At 42.4% G+C, this 19,029-nt stretch overlaps 1 protein-coding gene across 1 annotated transcript; it reads left to right on the forward strand.

Moving 5' to 3' along the window:
* The first annotated feature begins 370 nt into the window (after positions 1 to 370).
* On the forward strand, positions 371 to 18,800 carry LOC118365009 (actin-related protein 2-A). Its single transcript, XM_035746891.2, has 9 exons — positions 371 to 535; positions 2,611 to 2,721; positions 7,182 to 7,397; positions 8,191 to 8,263; positions 9,135 to 9,271; positions 9,895 to 10,044; positions 11,435 to 11,580; positions 16,322 to 16,454; positions 17,062 to 18,800. The coding sequence occupies exons 1-9, from the start codon at positions 488 to 490 to the stop codon at positions 17,230 to 17,232; spliced, it is 1,185 nt and encodes a 394-aa protein (XP_035602784.1). The 5' UTR covers positions 371 to 487; the 3' UTR covers positions 17,233 to 18,800.
* The last annotated feature ends 229 nt before the right edge of the window (positions 18,801 to 19,029 follow it).

Raw genomic sequence — 19,029 nt, forward strand, 5'->3', positions numbered from 1 at the left:
GCTAATGAAGTTGGCCACTAGAGGCCTCTATCATTTTCTATGGTTGAAATATACTTATTCTGAGAAAATGTGCAAGAATTGAAGGTGCCAACAAATTTGACAGTAATTATTAGAATATTTCATTTTCATATAAAAAAGCAGATGCTCTTCCCTCGACGTAGATCGATCAACTTCACTGTTTTCGGCGTTGGCCCACCAGGCCACCACCTAAATGCATTGATAAAGCTTGCATTATGGATATTTCCAAATTCTGATTGACACAACACCGTCAATCAGTGGGATTGTCGAATAGAAAAGTGTATGGAAAGGCGTTGCCATACGTAATTGGCTGAATTTCTTAGCTATCTCTACCCTGATAGGTGTGTGTGTAATATGGGCATGTGTCATACATTCCGGAAAAACCCTTTGCTAGAGCCGGGGTGCTGTTTTCCGCCTTGCCGAAGAAAGTTGTGCCAGGGAGGGTTGCTGGTTTCTGTATTCCGAGAAAATGGATAGCCAGGGAAGGAAAGTGGTGGTTTGCGACAATGGGACCGGGGTAAGTTTACACACAGACTGTGTTCTATCGTCAAATTATGAGGGTTCCGGCTTTTGTGCAATTTGGCAGATGAGATGGGGAGGAACAGGAAGTAGCTCGCTTCATTGCTAGCTTGTGTAGCCACGGTCTGTCAGTTTGTCAATTAGTTATGCATTCATTGAGGTTGGTGCATCTGTCAATTAGAGGTGGCAAGGTTTACACCGGTCGGTGGAATGTTTAGAGTACCGATTGTTGACGAGAATTCGTGAATCAGTGGGAGTAGCCATAAATATTGTTATCGCTGCCGTCGGCTGCTCGTGCTGACATTGCGAACTCGAATCGTCTCGAGCTGGTTAGGTTGCTGGCCAGCAAACTCAATAGCTAGACTTAAAATGTACAAATCGAAGTTGTTTTATAGCATGCTCCAGAGATCACGTAAATCTCGTGTTCTGCCACATTTAGCTATATCATACGTATTCATCAGACATTACCCTACATTTCCACCCCTTGCTTCAATTTGATTGTTAACTCAAACTAACGAGAGCTCTTTTTTCGAACTTGCCAGCGTTATTGTTAATTGCAACGAATTGGGCAAGGAAAAGACGTGATCTATTGCGTTTTATTCAGGAACTCCACATTTTTAGATACTGTTTGGTGTTCACAAAGAATGATGATGTAGCCCAGCCCTCACCCGAAACCTCTTTGTACTTGTAGCAAGTATTTTACACTGCTACGTTGTTGCGTAATTGGATGAGGATTTACGCATATAGTTTAACTAAACCAGGTACCAACAAACAAGTATCACAATTAAAGTATTGCTACCAACTGTTGAACAAGTTAACCAACTTGTCTCGAGCAGTAGATAATGCGCATGCCTCATTCTTGTACAGTGAGGAAGTCTGAAACCATTCTTCCATGTAAGGAGTTATCAGATCAATTGCAACTCTCTTGTAAAATATGTTTGTAGACATGAGTCATCTGGTTGAAATTGACAAATAACAATTAATTTATGCTGTTTTCACCTCCACCATTTTACCTTAGTATTTAGCTGGACTATTCTTTCATCTATCTTTAAAAATATATATATTTTTGTTGGCTGTGTTCCATTCAGTGGTTAGCTGACTTGTCTCTCCAGCTACCTACCACAGAGAAACTATGCTGCTTACAGTCTTTGTTCACACTGTGAATAAAACAGCCTGATAGCTATTCATAGCTCGGAGAGTGTAAATGGGACAAGCTGTACACTGTAGCCTACTTCCTGTCTTTATTCTTGTCTTTGAGTTACCCCTTCCTCTCCGGGCTGATGATGTCATGTCTACTTGATGATGCATGTCATACACTTCTTTTATTCTTCTTACCGGCAGGTTGAGGATGTGGTCATTTATGTAATGTAACGTAGGTGAAAGAAGGAAGATTGTCATGAATCATTTATGTAGGCCTAAATAAATCCCAAAGGATTTTTAAACATGCATGGAGAAGCACTCGTATTGATTCATACGCTAGGCTATTCCTTGAAGCCAAGCGCCTAGTACAACCTAACAGGTTTGAATGAAATTCCCTGCATAGGTTCTCTACGTAACTTCCTAAGCATGCTGCAGGTCAGGTAGTGATTGTGGGAGGGTAACACTACCAATGCTGTAACTTTCTCTGTAATCCCTCAGTGTTCACAAACAAAGTAGGGTGGAGTTGTTGGTGCTGGTCTTTTGTCAGTTTTGCGTTTCCCCTCACTAATGGTTAGGATTTGGGGAGGGCAAGCTGATCATAAATCTGTACCTAGGGGCAACTCAAACAGCACCATGTGACTCAGAGAAAGTAGATAAGGCTCTAACGTCTGGTTAATGAACAAGACACGTGAAGTGCATTATCAATCGGGCTCGATTATGTTAGTTATTGGACTAAAAGGTTTTATTTTAATGTAGTCTGCTAAATGCTTTGATGTGATTTCTAGTATTTGGCTCTAGGCTTATTATTAATCTTTATAAGTTTTTTTTATCATTCTGTGTGCTATGAAAATGTATTTGTCCAATGTTACTTACCAACTTGCAAAAAAGGATGTTTGTCACTGACCCTGCCCTTGTCTCTCCCTTTAATCCTAGTTTGTGAAGTGCGGCTATGCAGGCTCCAACTTCCCAGAGCACATTTTCCCGGCGTTGGTTGGCAGGCCAATCATTCGCTCCACAGCTAAAGTGGGAAACATTGAGATCAAGGTAACCTCACTGGTTTACTTCACAGAAGTGTTTAAATCCCTATGATATCTAGACATAAATATGTATTCTTTAGTATTTACTCAAGAAAGTGGTAATAACCTGTTTTTGAAGGGGGGGTCATATAAACATTGCATTATTTTTTTTAACAGGTAACACAATCAATTCTGTGAAATGGGTATTAGAATGTGTGTTGAGTGTAATACAGAATTCATTCTAAAATGGGTCCTGTCTTGTCACACAAACAGTCACCGATAAATCCACTATAATTGAATTTCAATAAGCATTTTTCTACAGCTGGCCATGCTTTCCACCTGGCTTGCCCTACCCCGGTCAACAGCCCCCCACAGCTGGACAATCTGGACCCCTACAAATCAGCCGGGCTAGACAATCTGGACCCTCTCTTTCTAAAATTATCTGCCAAAATTGTTGCAAACCCAATTACTAGCATGTTCAATGTCTCTTTTGTATCGTCTGAGATTCCCACAGATTGGAAAGTTGCCGCGGTCATCCCTCTCTTCAAAGGGAGACACCGACCATTTCGAATCCCACCGTACCTTCTCCGCTACGCAATCTGGTTTCAGAACTGGTCATGGGTGTACCTCAGCCATGCTCAAGGTCCTAAACGATATCATAACTGCCATCGATAAGAGACATTTACTGTGCAGCCGTATTTGACAGAGTTGAAAGCCTTAGCCAGGTCGATCACAACATTCTTATTGGCAGACTCAACAGCTTTGGTTTCTCAAACGATTACCTTGCCTGGTTCACCAACTACTTCTCTGATAGAGTTCAGTGTGTCAAATCGGAGGGTCTGCTGTCCGGACCTCTGGAAGTCTCTATGGGGGTGCCACAGGGTTCAATTCTCGGCCCGACTCTCTTCTCTGTATACATCAATGATGTCACTCTTGCTGCTGGTGATTCTCTGATCCACCTATATGCAGACGACACCATTCTGTATACCTCTGGCCCTTTGGACACTGTGTTAACTAACCTCCAGACGAGCTTCAATGCCATAACTCTCCTTCTGTGGCCTCCAACTGCTCTTAAATACAAGTAAAACTAAATGCATGCTCTTCAACCGATCGCTGCCCGCACCCTCTCGCCCATCGAGCATCACTACTCTGGACGGTTCTGACTTAGAATATGTGAACTACAAATACCTAGGTGTCTGGTTAGACTGTAAACTCTCCTTCCAGACTCACATTAAACAGCTTCAATCCAAAATTAAATCTAGAATTGGTTTCCTATTTCGCAACAAAGCATCCTTACCCTCATAAAACTGACCATCCTACCGATCCTCGACTTGGGCGACGTCATTTACAAAATACACTATCACTACAGTCTATCACAGCGACCTCTACCACTGCGACCTCTACACTCTCGTTGGCTGACCCTCGCTTCATACTCGTCGCCAAACCCACTGGCTCCAGGTCATCTACAAGTCTCTGCTAGGTAAAGCACCCACCCGTAGCACGCGCTCCAGCAGGTAAATCTCACCGGTCACCCACAAAGACAATTCTTCCTTTGGCTGCCTCTCCTTCCAGATCTCTGCTGCCAATGGCTGGAACGAACTGCAAAAATCACTCAAGCTGGAGACTCTTACCTCCCTCACTAGCTTTAAGCACCATCTGTCAGAGCAGCTCACAGATCACTGCACCTGTACATAGCCCATCTACTTGCATATTAATCTTCAGCACATTCTACCGTTCCAGTGTTTAATTGCTATATTGTTATTACTTTGCCACCATGGCCTATTTATTGCATTACCTCCCTTATCCTACCTCATTTGCACATGCTGTATATAGACTTTTCTACTGTGTTATTGATTGTATGTTTGTTTATTCCATGTGTGTAACTGTTGTGTGTCGAACTGCTTTGCTTTATCTTGGCCAGGTCGCAGTTGCAAATGAGAACTTGTTCTCAGCTAGCCTACCTGGTTAAGTAAAGGTAAAATAAAATATGTGTACCCATCTGGGGAAAAGGGATACCTAGTCAGTTGCACAATTGAAGAGGTGTGGGGGGCTGCCTTAATCAACATCATCGGTGAGGTTAACTGCCTTGCTCAAGGGCTGAACTGCATTTTTACTTTTTTACACCTCAGGGATTCGAACCAGTGACCTTTTTGTTACTATCCCAACACTCTTAACCGCTAGGCTAACAACTTCATAGCCCTCATGAATTACATTTTTCTTTTTTGTGGAGATTTGGGGAAGTTCTGAAATGGCTGCAATGCCTTGTGGAGCAGACTATGGTTCTACGTTTTTCAGAACATGTAGACCTACCTGGAGAATGGTGCACTTTTCTTTATTTTCACTACTTTGTTAGATTACATTTTGCTTATTCCCTCCACTTTGAACCTGTTGGCGCAATCTTCCTGACACATATCCTGGATAAGGAAGCTATTTCAATGGAGATTCTTAATTGACCATGCTTTAGTCCAGGACTAGCCTTAATCTGTGTTTGGGGAAACCAGCCCTTTTGAGTTTAGTTTCTCACGGTATTTGTGAGTTTTAAAAAAAGTGTTTCCTCCATTGAGTGTCCTCTGGAAATTCAACATATCCAACACACTGGTCCCTAATATTTACCATGACTGTTCGAGTCCCAAATGGCACCCTAGTCCCTACATAGTGCACTACTTTTAACCCTGTGGGCCCTGATCAAAAGTGGTGCACTGCGTAGGGAATAGGGTGTCATTTGGGACGCTGGCCATGATTTGTTGATTTGGCCTAGATGTCGCACCTTGTCTTGCTATCAGGGTGTTACACATGAACATTTCCTCTTGATAACATTGCAGCGTTATGAGAGGATGGGCGGGCGTAGGCCATGGTTTTTGTAGGACACGCACTGATTCACCTCTGACCTTGGCTCTTCTGACCTCTCTCTCTCTGTTCTATCTTCTGACCCTCTGCTTCATCCCGCTCTTCCTCCCACCTCTCCTCCTCCTCACCTGTTGAGGTAGAATAACAGAAAGATGGTAAGTGTGTGTTTAGTTTCATGGGTCCCTGCAATCTGCTCGGACAGTGAAATGGCTGCGCTCGTCATCTCTCCGACAAGTGGTCATTTTTTTTCTTCTAATCTGTCAGTTGTTTGGCATTGCTTCCTCATTCCCCCTCTACTCTTTCCCTGTTTTTTTTTGTGATGAAATGGTTGTTTCGGCTAACCTAACAAACTGTATTACCTCTGTCTTGTTTTTAGTTGTTGTTTACAAATCAACATGTTAAATACAGTGGTCTGAACACACTGGCAGACATTCATGGTCTTGTGCACATACAGGCAGTTGCAGAAGGAAACCGTGATATCAATAGTAGAGATGTCATCATATACCTTTTTGGAGGGGAAGTCATGACAAGGGGAACATGTCTGCTGAAGCGTCTCATGTTAAAATTAAACTTGCAAGCTGCCTCAGAGCAAAACATTTACATTTTTACATTTAAGTCATTTAGCAGACGCTCTTATCCAGAGCGACTTACAAATTGGTGCATTCACCTTATGACATCCAGTGGAACAGCCACTTCACAATAGTGCATCTAAATCTTTTAAGGGGGGGGTGAGAAGGATTACTTTATCCTATCCTAGGTATTCCTTAGAGGTGGGGTTTCTGTCTCCGGAAGGTGGTGATTGACTCCGCTGTCCTGTTTTTGTTCCACCATGGGGGCCAGAGCAGACAGTTTTGACAGGCTGTACTTCCTCAGTGGTAGGGAGGCGAGCAGGCCAGAGGTTGATGAACGCAGTGCCCTTGTTTGGGTGTAGGGCCTGATCAGAGCCTGGAGGTACTGAGGTGCCGTTCCCCTCACAGCTCCGTAGAAACAACAAAACAACAAACAAACAAAAACGACGACATTTGGCATTAGTTTGCCCATGCAGTTCTCTGCCAATATGAGTGACCTGTTTGTTTGGCAGTAGACAGTCAGGCCTATTGAGTTTGCCTATACTATAGGTTCTAGACATTTTCAATAGGATCTGCATCCCAATTAACCAGATGGACTCCGCTCTACTAACAGTGTGCTCTGACTGCATGGCTGGAATCTATCTAATGTGGCCTCCTCTACCACCTGCTCTCTGGAGCAGGGCTGAACGTATTGTCAGCTCACTAAAAGCAACGTGCCCGCAGAATGACTAGATGTTGACCACAAGGGATGTTTGACTTGTTTATTGTGGCATGCAAATGTCATTTTTTTAGGGAAGTTCTGTAGAGTGTTTTACGATGGATGTCCTTTTGTGACATTGTTACCTTCGTACCCAGAGCTATCCAGCATTATTTTTGTTGTGTAACTGTGGTCAGTCGGCACTGACACTGTGACAGTCAGTTTGTTGCTGTGGTTACGTCAATGACTTTGGAGGTCACTGCATCGTTTCTATGCAGTAATATTCAGTGGCTACTGCGCTGTTGGGGTTCCTCCAAAACAGCGGGTTCATTTTAAAATGTCTGAAACTCTGCTGTTTATCCCCTCCCTCCCCAGGACCTGATGGTGGGGGATGAGGCAAGCGAGCTGCGCTCCATGCTGGAGGTGAACTACCCCATGGAGAATGGCATCGTGAGGAACTGGGATGACATGAAGCACCTGTGGGACTACACCTTTGGTCCCGAGAAGCTCAACATCGACTCGCGCAACTGCAAGATCCTGCTCACCGAGCCGCCCATGAACCCAACCAAGAACCGCGAGAAGATCATTGAGGTGTGTATACATTTTCTTTTAAAAGTGTTTATTTTTGTTAACCCACGACGACTAAATCCGTTGTCAGAGGACAATTTCATTAACATGCTTTAGTTTTTGAAAGTGTGTATTCTGGAGTGTACCCGGGAACGGCTGGAGGAGATTTCCTGTAAGGTCTTTTATAAGGTTCCATTGTAGATTTAAAATGATTCATCGGTCATAACAGTGACGCTCTGTGCCGAGGAGGCACTAGCGCTCCCGCTACGGACGTTTATCTTGGAGTTGCAACTTGCCAGTCAGTGTGACTAAGGCAGCAGCACTGCCTGGCAGACCTGGGTTCAGCAAGTATTTGAACTCTTTCAAACACTTATAGTTTGCTTGAGCCTGTCTGGAGTTTCACATGGGTGGACATTGCACTTTTGGGACTACTCCATTGTTTCCATTGTGCCAGGCAAGGTCAATCAACCACAGCTAAAGTATCTGAAAGATTTGAAATGGTATTTGAACCTAGGTCTGCTGCCTGGCGACAGCTCCTCAGTGGGAGTCTGTCAGAGCCACTGTTATTGAGCCGGGGTGACCAGTCATGGCTAAATGTTTTGAGGGTAAGTCATTTTTACCCTTTTCAAATTGAGGTTTATGAACATGGAGGTCTATTCCTTCTGAATGGAAGTTGAGGTTAGATTTTTTTTGTGGTTTTCCTAGCAGTGCAAAATGCAAAAAACAAAGGTCATTTGTATTAGCAAGATGTTAAGTTTAACTTTTTGCAGTGACCTACATATTCGTGACACCCTCTCACTCCTTACCTCTTTCCTAGGTGATGTTTGAGACGTACCAGTTCTCTGGGGTTTACATAGCCATCCAAGCTGTGCTCACACTCTATGCTCAAGGTAGGTTCTTTAAAGCAAAATGAGGCAACTAGAAGGAAGGTAGGGCACCCAAAACCAGTGAGGAGCACTGGGCACCTGAGATTTCACTCCAACGAATTGCAAGTTAAAGTATCTTTCAGAACACATGGAGGAATATAGGTTATACCCGGTAATTAACTTTTGCTACGTTTCTATCATGGCAGCAACAATTATTTGGGGCTTAAACTTTATTTTCCGGTACAGAAAGTACCAGATATTTACTTTATATTTTAAAATGGTTATTAGTTAGTTGCACAATAATAACCTATGAGTTCCTTGTTTTCTTTGAGAAACAAATTAAAACGATTGATTTGGTACCAGATAGTTACCAATTATTTTAAGTACCAGAAACTACCCATTGATACCACATCCTTTTCCTACTGTAGTAAATACCTCGTATCATAAAATAAAGTGCTTTCATTTGTGCTGTACTGCTTGTTTGTAACATTGGTCTTTCTCTGGGGAAAAAAAATAAACACACCTGTGGAATGAGGGATGAAACACAGGCTGTGCTAATATGTGACCCTTTCAGTAGCAGGCCGAGAGTTGAATATGCAGTAGCGCGTAGTTGAGTACGTAGCTGTGTACTTCGTGTTCTATACTAGACTTTCATTTGTAGGACGTAGGCCTTTCATTGGCCCATGCATTTTTTATTGAACCAATGTATTCTGACGGAAAACTCATTGACACCAAGAAATCGGTAATGACAATTAATAAAAAGCTTTCCGTTTCAAACGAGTAATAACAGAAATGGTCTATAATGTTTATGGGCTTTGGAAATGATGGATGGGTTTTCTCAGTGGCCCTACTCTGTTGGCGCTGCTGTTGAGAAAAATTACATATTTTTTTTTAGGTCTCCTGACTGGTGTGGTGGTGGACTCTGGTGACGGCGTCACCCACATCTGCCCCGTGTACGAAGGCTTCTCCCTGCCCCACCTGACTCGACGCCTGGACATTGCAGGAAGGGACATTACGCGCTACCTCATCAAGGTACACCCTCGTTCCCCACGGGTGACTCAGGCTGTCTTAGAATGTCCTGTCCAGAAACAACTCCTAGCCCCGAGCATGTGTAGATGTGAGAAGACTTGAATAAGGCATTATGATGGATATTGCACCTTGCCCATTGGTGCTTCCACCATATATATTTATAACTATCTTCTGTGGCTCAGTTGGTAGAGCATGGCGCTTGTAACGCCAGGGTAGTGGGTTCGATTCCCGGGACCACCCATACGTAGAATGTATGCACACATGACTGTAAGTCGCTTTGGATAAAAGCGTCAGCTAAATGGCATATATTATTATATTATTATTATATTATTATATATTAATAATATGAAATCTACACAAGAGCCTCGGGGAACTAACTAGGGGTTGATTCCTGGACAGGGCCTTGGATGACCTTATTTCCTTCATGAGTATGTCTGACTTTCTAGTGGAAAGCAGTCGACTGTAAACCACACCTGTTCATTATTTCATGGTAAGATTTGTGATTAGGAAAGGTGACTATTTTAAAGAGTATTTGGAGTCCTTTTTCAATTAGTTTTGCAGTCCTTTACAACCTATGAGACCCAACCAAACACATCCCTTACCTCTGTCTTTTATCCATCATCCAGTTGCTGTTGCTGAGGGGCTACGCCTTCAACCACTCTGCGGACTTTGAGACGGTGCGCATGATGAAGGAGAAGCTGTGCTACGTGGGCTACAACATCGAGCAGGAGCAGAAGCTGGCGCTGGAGACCACCGTGCTGGTTGAGTCCTACACGGTCAGTAACATAGTCCTACAACGTCGTCATCCTGGTCGAGTCCTACACTTTCAGTCCTTATTGTACAACCCTGTTTTGAAGTATTTTCTCTTGTTGTTTTTGGCCATTCTGAGCCCAACCCTGATTAGTCATCTACAGCACACCAGATCCGTGTTTGGACGAGTTACTTAGTCATATTACTAGTTACTTTTGTTTAATGTAACGCGTTATGTTATATTATCGCCAGTGCATAGATGTATAGAAGGCACATTTGTCACTAGACAGAAAAGCCTAGAGGCTTTCCCATCACAGAAGTGATCAATGGCTAATATCAGAGTTGCACCCTCTATATATTTCTATGGAGAGCGGCTGCCATGACATTTCTCCAAACAGCCCTTCTCTGCTCGCTCGAGAATTAACTGAAACAAGTTGAGATCGGCTCATGGGAAACGCGCCCGGTAGAGTGATGATTCTGAAAGTAACGCACACGTTGTTTGACAGTAACTGTAATATTATCCAATTTGAAAAAGCTACACGTTACTTATAAAAGTAATCTGATTATGTAATGCATTACTTTTAAAAACACATTACCCCCAACACTGCCCCAAATTCTACTTATTAAAGTCTTTCATGGTAAGGGTAACACTATCCTACACCAAGAATAATAGGATTAATCTGTATTTGAAGCCTGGCTATATGGTAACACTGCCTCCTTGTGGACATAATGTATCATGCAGATGATCAGGTTATAATTTTAGAGCATTAGAAGCCATATTTAGTGTAGGAGGAGCTCTTGAACCAAGCTCTGGATACCCCCAGGTTACTTAGTCAAGTCAACCACGTGCCCAAATCCCTGAGTAACCCGGGTTCAATGGCCGGTAGGGGTCCCTGTGATGTAAAGAGGGAGTGGACGGAATTTTTCATGTGTGGCGGGCGGCGGCGCACCTCCTTGTTTCCCTGCCCAAATCCTGGAGAGAGAAGGAGAGGCGGAGGACAGAGGATGGAACAAAAGCACTACTGTGGTGTTGAAGAAATGACCCCCCTCCCCCTCCATCCATGGGCGTGACATCATTTCCTGTACGACCCAGACTCCCACGCCACGTGCTGACCTGGTGTCTGTTTCCTCCTCTGGACTCCAGACTGGAGCCGTCAATGGGCCCTTTATGCTCCCTCCCTCATAATGTTCCACCACGCTCTGTAAAAGGCCTACTGTATGTCAGCCGGCTCCATCTGACCAGAGGTTGAGAGACTCTTACTTAACGTTGCCAGTTCCAAACATTGTCTATTGTTCATCTCTAGCCTAGCATTGCCTTCAGATCTCCCTAGCGGTGTTCAAGCAGAAGAAAGCCATCTTAATGTCAATTAAATGCTTTCCGATGTGTGAATGTTGTTCCCCTTTCTGTGTCCCCAGCTCCCCGACGGCAGGATGATCAAGGTGGGAGGGGAGCGGTTCGAAGCCCCTGAGGCTCTATTCCAGCCCCACCTCATCAACGTGGAGGGAGTCGGAGTGGCAGAGCTCCTCTTCAATACTATCAATGCAGCAGACATCGACACCAGGTAACTCCACGACCGACTCCCCCCCCCTACTTACTAGTGACCTAGTAGTTTCCAACCCTCTTTCACTTCTTTGCCATTTCATTAGTTAACATTCTAGTCATTGAGTGGATTTTACATTTACATTTAAGTCATTTAGCAGACGCTCTTATCCAGAGCGACTTACAAATTGGTGCATTCGCCTTATGAAACCACAGTCTAATCAGATTTAAGTTAATTTTATATTCAAGTTAACTCCGCCCACATAGGAAGCCTACTCTATTTCAATTAGACCACACTTACTAGGCGCACTTGAACTCTCATTCCCAACTAGCAGAGGTAGGCTACTGAAGTTGAAGCAGCGAATTCTGGGTGTGTGAATAATAATACAAAAACATGGTTTTAATACAATAGGTAGGCTAATGCATACAAAGCAGAAAGAGGACCGTGTTCAAATGATCTGTGGGACCACAAAAATATTTTCATCCCATATTCGTCTTTCTGACCACCCCCTCCAGATCGAGCCGCACTGATTTTAGAGAAACAACAAATATCGGTACATACTTAAATCGGCTGAAAGCTTAAATTCTTGTTAAAATAACTGCACTGTCCAATTTACAGTAGCTATTACTTCGAAAAAATGCCATGCTATTGTTTGAGAGCTCCTAACAAGTTTTCACCGCGATAGGTTTGATAAATTCACCTCTGAAGGTGAAATGTGTACTTACATTCTGAAATCTTGCTCTGATTTATCATTAAAAGGGTCCGAGATAACATGAAGTGTCGTTTTGTTAGATATCATTTTTCATATCCTAAAAAGGTTCATACAGCATGCACAATCGATTTTGTATTTCCACTTGTTGAATTTGCAAAGAAAGGAATCTGTGAAAATTTCATAAGAATGTTGTTTCAATAAGTAAAATCACATTTGTATCTATTCCTCAGAGATCCTAGAAGGTAACAAAACTTCACTATTTCATTAGGGGTGTAGTATATCCTATAGGACATCATATTTGGTCAGAGAGTGCAGCCTTCATGGCACGCCAAAGATGCGGGCGGCCATCATTTGAACGACTATCTTTGTCAAATAAGGACCAATCAGAGTCAAACATAGCTAGCTAGAAAACCAATGAGCCGGGCTTTAAGGGAGTATCCGGAAACCATGTATATGTCGTCATATGTAGCTACTAACCTTGTACGACAGCATGCCTTTTCATTTTGGACAAAAATTCTAAGGATATTCAGAGTTATGAAACTGTTTTTTGCAAATGTTGAACTTATAATTCGTCTACTTGTACTTGGTAAGCTAAATCAAAGTCCAAGTATACAGATTTGACGATATTCTTGCAGAAAATTGGAATATGAATGCAAATGTCTCCTTCACGATTTGCCCAAATGTGCCTGGGTACTTCACACAAAGTGTTGTAGGTCAGTCATTCTTCAAGTAATCCATCTGAAACTTTGCACATACACTGCTGCCATCTTGTGGACACTATCGGAATTACAACCAGAGTGATGGCTAGAATTATGATATTTCTCTTGCATTTCAAAGATGGTGGTAGAAAAATACTTTTTCTCTCTCTCTTTAGTATTTTCTTATACCAGATCTATTGTGTATTATTCTCCTACATTCAATTCACATTTCCACAAACTTCAAAGTGTTTCATTTCAAATGGTACCAGGGATATGCATATCCTTGCTACAGGCAGTCAGTTTTGGGTTTGTCATTTAGGCGAAACATTTTTAAAAAATGAGGATATCCCTAAGAAGTAAAAACAAAACAAAAAAATGACTGGGTGACTAGCACCCATTGCTAAAAATTCCCTCAACCCTTGCTCTCGTTACGTGACACATGTATGCGCCTCATGCACATGACCAATAAGGCCTGCCCTATAGCATATCATAATCGCCTCAATAAATTGGTTCTAGCAAACTCTGAAACGTGACAGCAAAATGGATGCATGACAAATAAACTAGAAACAGTTGAATGTTTGCTGGTTGCTCAGGAGGTAAAGGGGAAGTCAGATGTGTGGAATAAATTTGACTAGTTGTGGAAAACACTGGAGAAAAATAAGTTAAGGAGGAAGTGCTGGGTGCATATTATGTGTTCCAAACAGGTACTGTTAGGTTATAATTGTTCTAACCGTTTGAAACAATATAAACAACACAAAATAAATTAGAAGCGGACCAGAGAGGCTGTTTGTAAGGTTTTAATTGTAAAGCCTTTATTGCAGCAAAGACTAAACCGTAGCATGAATTCGTTAATGCAATTCCCAAATGGAACGGTTTAGGCCTATTTGTCTTTATGCTAATTATTCAATATTCACTTTATTGTATTTTAACTAAAATGCTTGATTGTTTTTCAAATCATGAATGACTTGTATGCTGTGTGATGACATGAACTAATAAATGATTGATTGATATGGTAGCTTATAAGTATTGAAATATAAGTAAATTACGGTATTAAGACAACAGGATGTGCACTTTGGCCTACAGCTCGATGATGGTTATAAAAGGCTGCTATAAACTTATTTATGATAATGACAAATTATTATGATGTTCATAATAATAATTAAAAATAACAATAAGGGGATCAAGGAAAAAGGAGTGATTATTATAAATCTACTATTCTGACAATTTTGGAAAGATGTAAACACTGAATGGAAAAAAGTGTAAAGCCTTTACAGCATAGCAAAGATGAAAAAATGTGTGAAATTGTTTATCGATGTGGTTGCATGAGGCTTGGTACTCACGGAATCAGTAGGCTATTAAACAAACACTCAAACAGGCAACAGAAGTAGGATCTGTCTTATTTCTGTAGATGTACAGTACCAGTCAAAAGTACTCTTTCCAGGGTTTTTCTTTATTTTGACTATTTTCTACATTGTAGAATAATAGTGAAGACATAAACTATGAAATAACACATGGAACCAAAAAAGTGTTAAACAAATCCAAATATATTTTAGGTTCTTCAAAGTAGCCACCATCATTACTTTTAGGCATGAAGGTCAGTCAGTTAAGCCGGAAAATGTCAAGAACTTTGAACATTTCTTCAAGTGCAGTCGCAAAAACCATCAAGCGCTATGAGGAAACCGGCTCTCATGAGGACCGCCACAGGAAAGGAAGACCCAGAGTTACCTCTGCTGCAGAGGATAAGTTCATTAGTTACCAGCCTTTGCAGGCCAAATAAATTCTTCAGAGTTAAAGTAACAGACACATTTTAACAACTGTTCAGAGGAGACTTTGTGAATCAGACCTTCATGGTTGAATTGCTGCAAAGAAACCACTACTAAAGGACACCAATAAGAAGAGACTTGCTTGGTCCTAGAAACACCAGCAATGGACATTAGACCGGTGGAAATCTGTCCTTTTGGTCTTGAGTCCAAATTTTAGATTTTTGGTGTCTTTGTGAGATGCAGAATTGGTGAACGGATTATCTCCACATGTGGGGTGTTCTGCTGGTGACACTGTCTGTGATTTACTTAGAATTCAAGGCACACTTAACCAGCCTGTCTACCACAGCATTCTGCAGCAATACGCCATCCCATCTGCATTGCTCTTTGTCCCACTATCATTTGTTTTTCAACAGGACAATGAACCAAAACACACCTCCAGGCTGTGTAAGGGCTATTTAACCAAGATGGAGAGTGTTTGGAGTGCTGCATCAGATGACCTGGCCTCCACAATCACCCGACCTCAACCCAAATTGAGATGGTTTGGGTTGAGTTGGACTGCAGAGTGAAGGAAAAGCAGCCAAAAAGTTCTCAGCATATGTGGGAACTCTCAAGACTGTTGGAAAAGCATTCTAGGTGAAGCTGGTTGAGAGAATGCAAGGAGTGTGCAAGGAGTGTGCAAAGCTGTCATCAAGGCAAAGGGTGGCTACTTTGAAGAAACTCAAATCTAAAATATATTTAGATGAACATTTTGTTGTTGTTGGTTACTGCATGATTCCATGCGTGTTATTTCATAGTTTTCATGTCTTCGCTATTATTCTACAATGTAGAAAATAGTCAACAAAAGACGACAACCTTTGAATGAGTAAGTGTGTCCAAACTTCTGACTGGTACTGTATATGGATGATTAATAAAGCCAGACACATTTAACTGTTGGGTTGTTTATAGACCTAATTTAAGTTGTGGTTTCCCCCCTCCTCACTTTTCTTAGACAAAAATTAAGGCGAGAGGCTTTTTTCTCGTCTCCCAACTCCGCTGCTGCCTCCGACGCAGTGTTCTCAACACCAATATGCTGGTTAACTTTGCTATTATGCACATAGCAACATGGTCTAGGAAAAGGCGCCAATTCAACAGCGCACTCGTGTTTCACGACCGCGGACAGTGACCCCTATCCAACGAGAGACCGCATTTGTTATAAAATAGTATTTTTATTCGTGGTGCACCATAGTTCTTATGTAATATACAATTTCAGCAATGCATGTCTTGGACACTATTTTCTTTTCTACTGCTCAACTAATGAAATCTGTTCAACAGCCAATTGACCAGTCGACTAAATGGGGTCAGTCCTAGATTATCAAAATGTTTCTCCATATTGTATTTTTTTTGTCTATTTTATACATCCCTTTTTCTCTTCTGTAAATATCCTCACTTTCTCTCCTCAGGGCTGAATTCTACAAACACATTGTGGCAAAATGTTCTCTTTTTTTCCTCCATGTCGCCCTTCTTATTCACCTTAAGTCATTTCTCTCCATCACCTCTTCGTTCATCCAGGTCTTCTCTCCTCCCTAAACGTCTTCTCCTTCGCTCCACAGGTCTGAGTTCTATAAACACATAGTGCTGTCGGGGGGCTCCACCATGTACCCTGGCCTTCCCTCTCGACTGGAGCGTGAGCTCAAGCAGCTCTACCTGGAGCGCGTGCTGAAGGGAGATGTGGATAAGCTCTCGGTGAGGGCACACACGCACCATTTATATCTTCGAAGTAGCATGCTTTAAGTACATGTCATATTTTATTGTTGCTGTTTTTAGTGCAGGTTTTACTGTCCAATGTTTGACTTTTAACAGAGGGACAACTACTAACAGACATTTTAACGATCCATTTTCTCACTGCAGTCATTTGATCAGCCACCAGGAGGCGGTGTTGCCCTAAATTGAATTAGTGTACACAACACGAGCACTGAGTGTTTCAACACTGAGAGTGAACTATCTTTGTCATGGGACCATGTTTAAATCATGCGCTCAACTAAATTAAAATATAATGTCTCACTGTTCCTCACTCATTCCTTTACACACTGATTGCTCAATTTGGCAACAATATCCATTTCAGCATTTTCAATGCCAGGCCTGCTGGTTCAGTTCATGTAATTATTAAACGATTTCACACCTATTTTTAGTTAAAGGTTGTTAAGACATTTTTCCTCCCACTCTTTGCTCTCTTTCCCTTTCCTTATTTCTCCTCTTTCCCCTATTCTTATGCTTTTGCTTTCCTTTCTCACACTCTTCCCTTCTCCTCCTTATCTTCTATTCTGGCTCCTCCTTTCCTGCTTGTGTGCAGAAATTCAAGATTCGGATCGAGGACCCCCCTCGGCGCAAGCACATGGTGTTCCTGGGTGGGGCCGTGCTGGCCGACATCATGAAGGACAAGGACAACTTCTGGCTGACAAGGGAGGAGTACCAGGAGAAGGGGGTGCGTGTCCTGGAGAAGCTGGGGGTCACTGTCAGATAAACACCCCCCCCCCCAAGATGCACATGTCTGGGCTAAGTCTAAAATGGCACCCTATTCCCTTATTGCACTACTTTTGACCATGCCCCATAGGGTAGTGCACTATCTCGGGAATAGGGTGCCATTTGGGATGTAGCCTTGGTCTTGTCTCCCGCCCTCCTTCTCTGCTACGTCCTCCACTTGATATCCATCTACAGCGCACTTCTTTGCGACCCGATCATCTGTTTTTACCACCCCTGTCCCAGATTCGCTCGCCCACTCTCCAAGGGCATGTTGTGACAGACGGTTGGGGAGGTGGGAGGTGATGGATGAGGTGCTGACAACATGTCTCCTGGGAATAGTTTCAATCACGTTGCCCAACTTATTCGGTCAAAACACGATCCCAATGATCATCAAGATGAAGTAAATTATTATTAGGGATTCATTTATAGAGGGGGTGTCGGATTCTCCTGTGTTGTGGGCACAGGGTACACAAGGGGCCTCCATCAAAGGCAAGCTGCCTTTTTTTTAAATGTAAAATTCCACCCTTCTGTCCATCTTTGTCTTTTGTCCAGTCTTAATGAGCAGGTGATTTCTTGCTCCTCTTGAGGAGGTTGTGTTAATGTTGGGGGGAGGTCAGGGGGGTGAGGGTGGATTAGAGCGCAGGTGGTTTTTGGGGCATGTTTCTCCTTCTCACAGGGTCCACCTGCCCACTTGTCTGAATCCCATATCTAGTCTGTTGCCATTGTGTCATAAGAGGGATGTGATGATGACAAAAAAAAAGCGGTTGGCCTTCCCTCACGATAAAAAAGGCATTTCATTCCACTGATGGCTAAATATTTGCCATGTATTCAATTCCAATGAGGACTGCTCAGCCTTTTCTTTGAAGTCATGTTTTGTGTTCACATTAATTTTGCTGATGCGCTTTCCTTTTGGAGGAGAAGTGGTTTTGCCTTTCGTTTTGTCAGACGGACAAATAACGTCTTGTATTTTTTTTTTTTGCAGTGCATTACTCCCGTGTTTGTTTTCGTAACGAGTGAGGATGTGTCGTCATCATGGCTGTTGGACACACGAGTCATTTGGTTTTTAAGGTCTGGGTTACATTTTGCCCTCAACAGCAGGTCTAGGATCTCTATCCCAGGCCTATCCTTAACCATTGTGAGCTAAACAATGCAGCAGACCTAGGACCAGTTGTTAAGGGCATACTGAACCGTAACCTGTTTAGCGGGGCAGCCATTCTGAGACCAGTAGGAACTCTCCCTAGTCTCCGCTCCAGTGAAGATTCTTTTTTTTTTTTTTAGGTCGGGGGTTATTGGGGGTGGGATTTGTTGGGGGTGTTGAACATTTGTAATATTAATAAGAATCAGTAGACATGGAGACCACATAAAAGCTGGTATTTAAGGTTTTCCTTTTTTGGTTTTCATATGTATATGAACTTACACATATATTGTGTATCATTTTCTTTTTTATCCAAACAGTCATCCAGTGCCAAGTGCAGTTATTGTAGCTGGGGTTTTTTCGTTTTTTTTTTTTTTTTCATAGCATAACTGCCTACCGCTGATTTTTAAATAAAGCAAAGTGATTTATAAATACCTGGTGGTGCTCTGTCTTTGAGATGTACCAAGTGGTCGCCATAAATACTTGTGACATTATCGTCGTTGTCGGCAGTGATCCTAAATATGACCGACTTAGAAGGCAGATGAATTGCCTCAAAAGAATGAGTTGGTACATTCACGTGTACGGATGCATGGGTATGCTGTGTAACTATGTGGTCATATTTAGAATGAAGGCTGCAGAGAACAAGAATGCGAGTGGCTTCTT

The sequence above is a fragment of the Oncorhynchus keta genome, chromosome 32 (genome assembly GCF_023373465.1).
Source record: "Oncorhynchus keta strain PuntledgeMale-10-30-2019 chromosome 32, Oket_V2, whole genome shotgun sequence".
Taxonomy (NCBI): domain Eukaryota; kingdom Metazoa; phylum Chordata; class Actinopteri; order Salmoniformes; family Salmonidae; genus Oncorhynchus; species Oncorhynchus keta.

What these genes read in the sequence shown, in the direction of transcription:
- LOC118365009 (XM_035746891.2), top strand. Translation starts at nt 488, where the DNA reads ATGGATAGCCAGGGAAGGAAAGTGGTGGTTTGCGACAATGGGACCGGG. An exon ending in TGGGAAACATTGAGATCAAG is followed by an intron (nt 2,722 to 7,181) that starts GTAACCTCACTG and finishes CTCCCTCCCCAG; the next exon opens with GACCTGATGGTGGGGGATGA. An exon ending in TTACGCGCTACCTCATCAAG is followed by an intron (nt 9,272 to 9,894) that starts GTACACCCTCGT and finishes TCCATCATCCAG; the next exon opens with TTGCTGTTGCTGAGGGGCTA.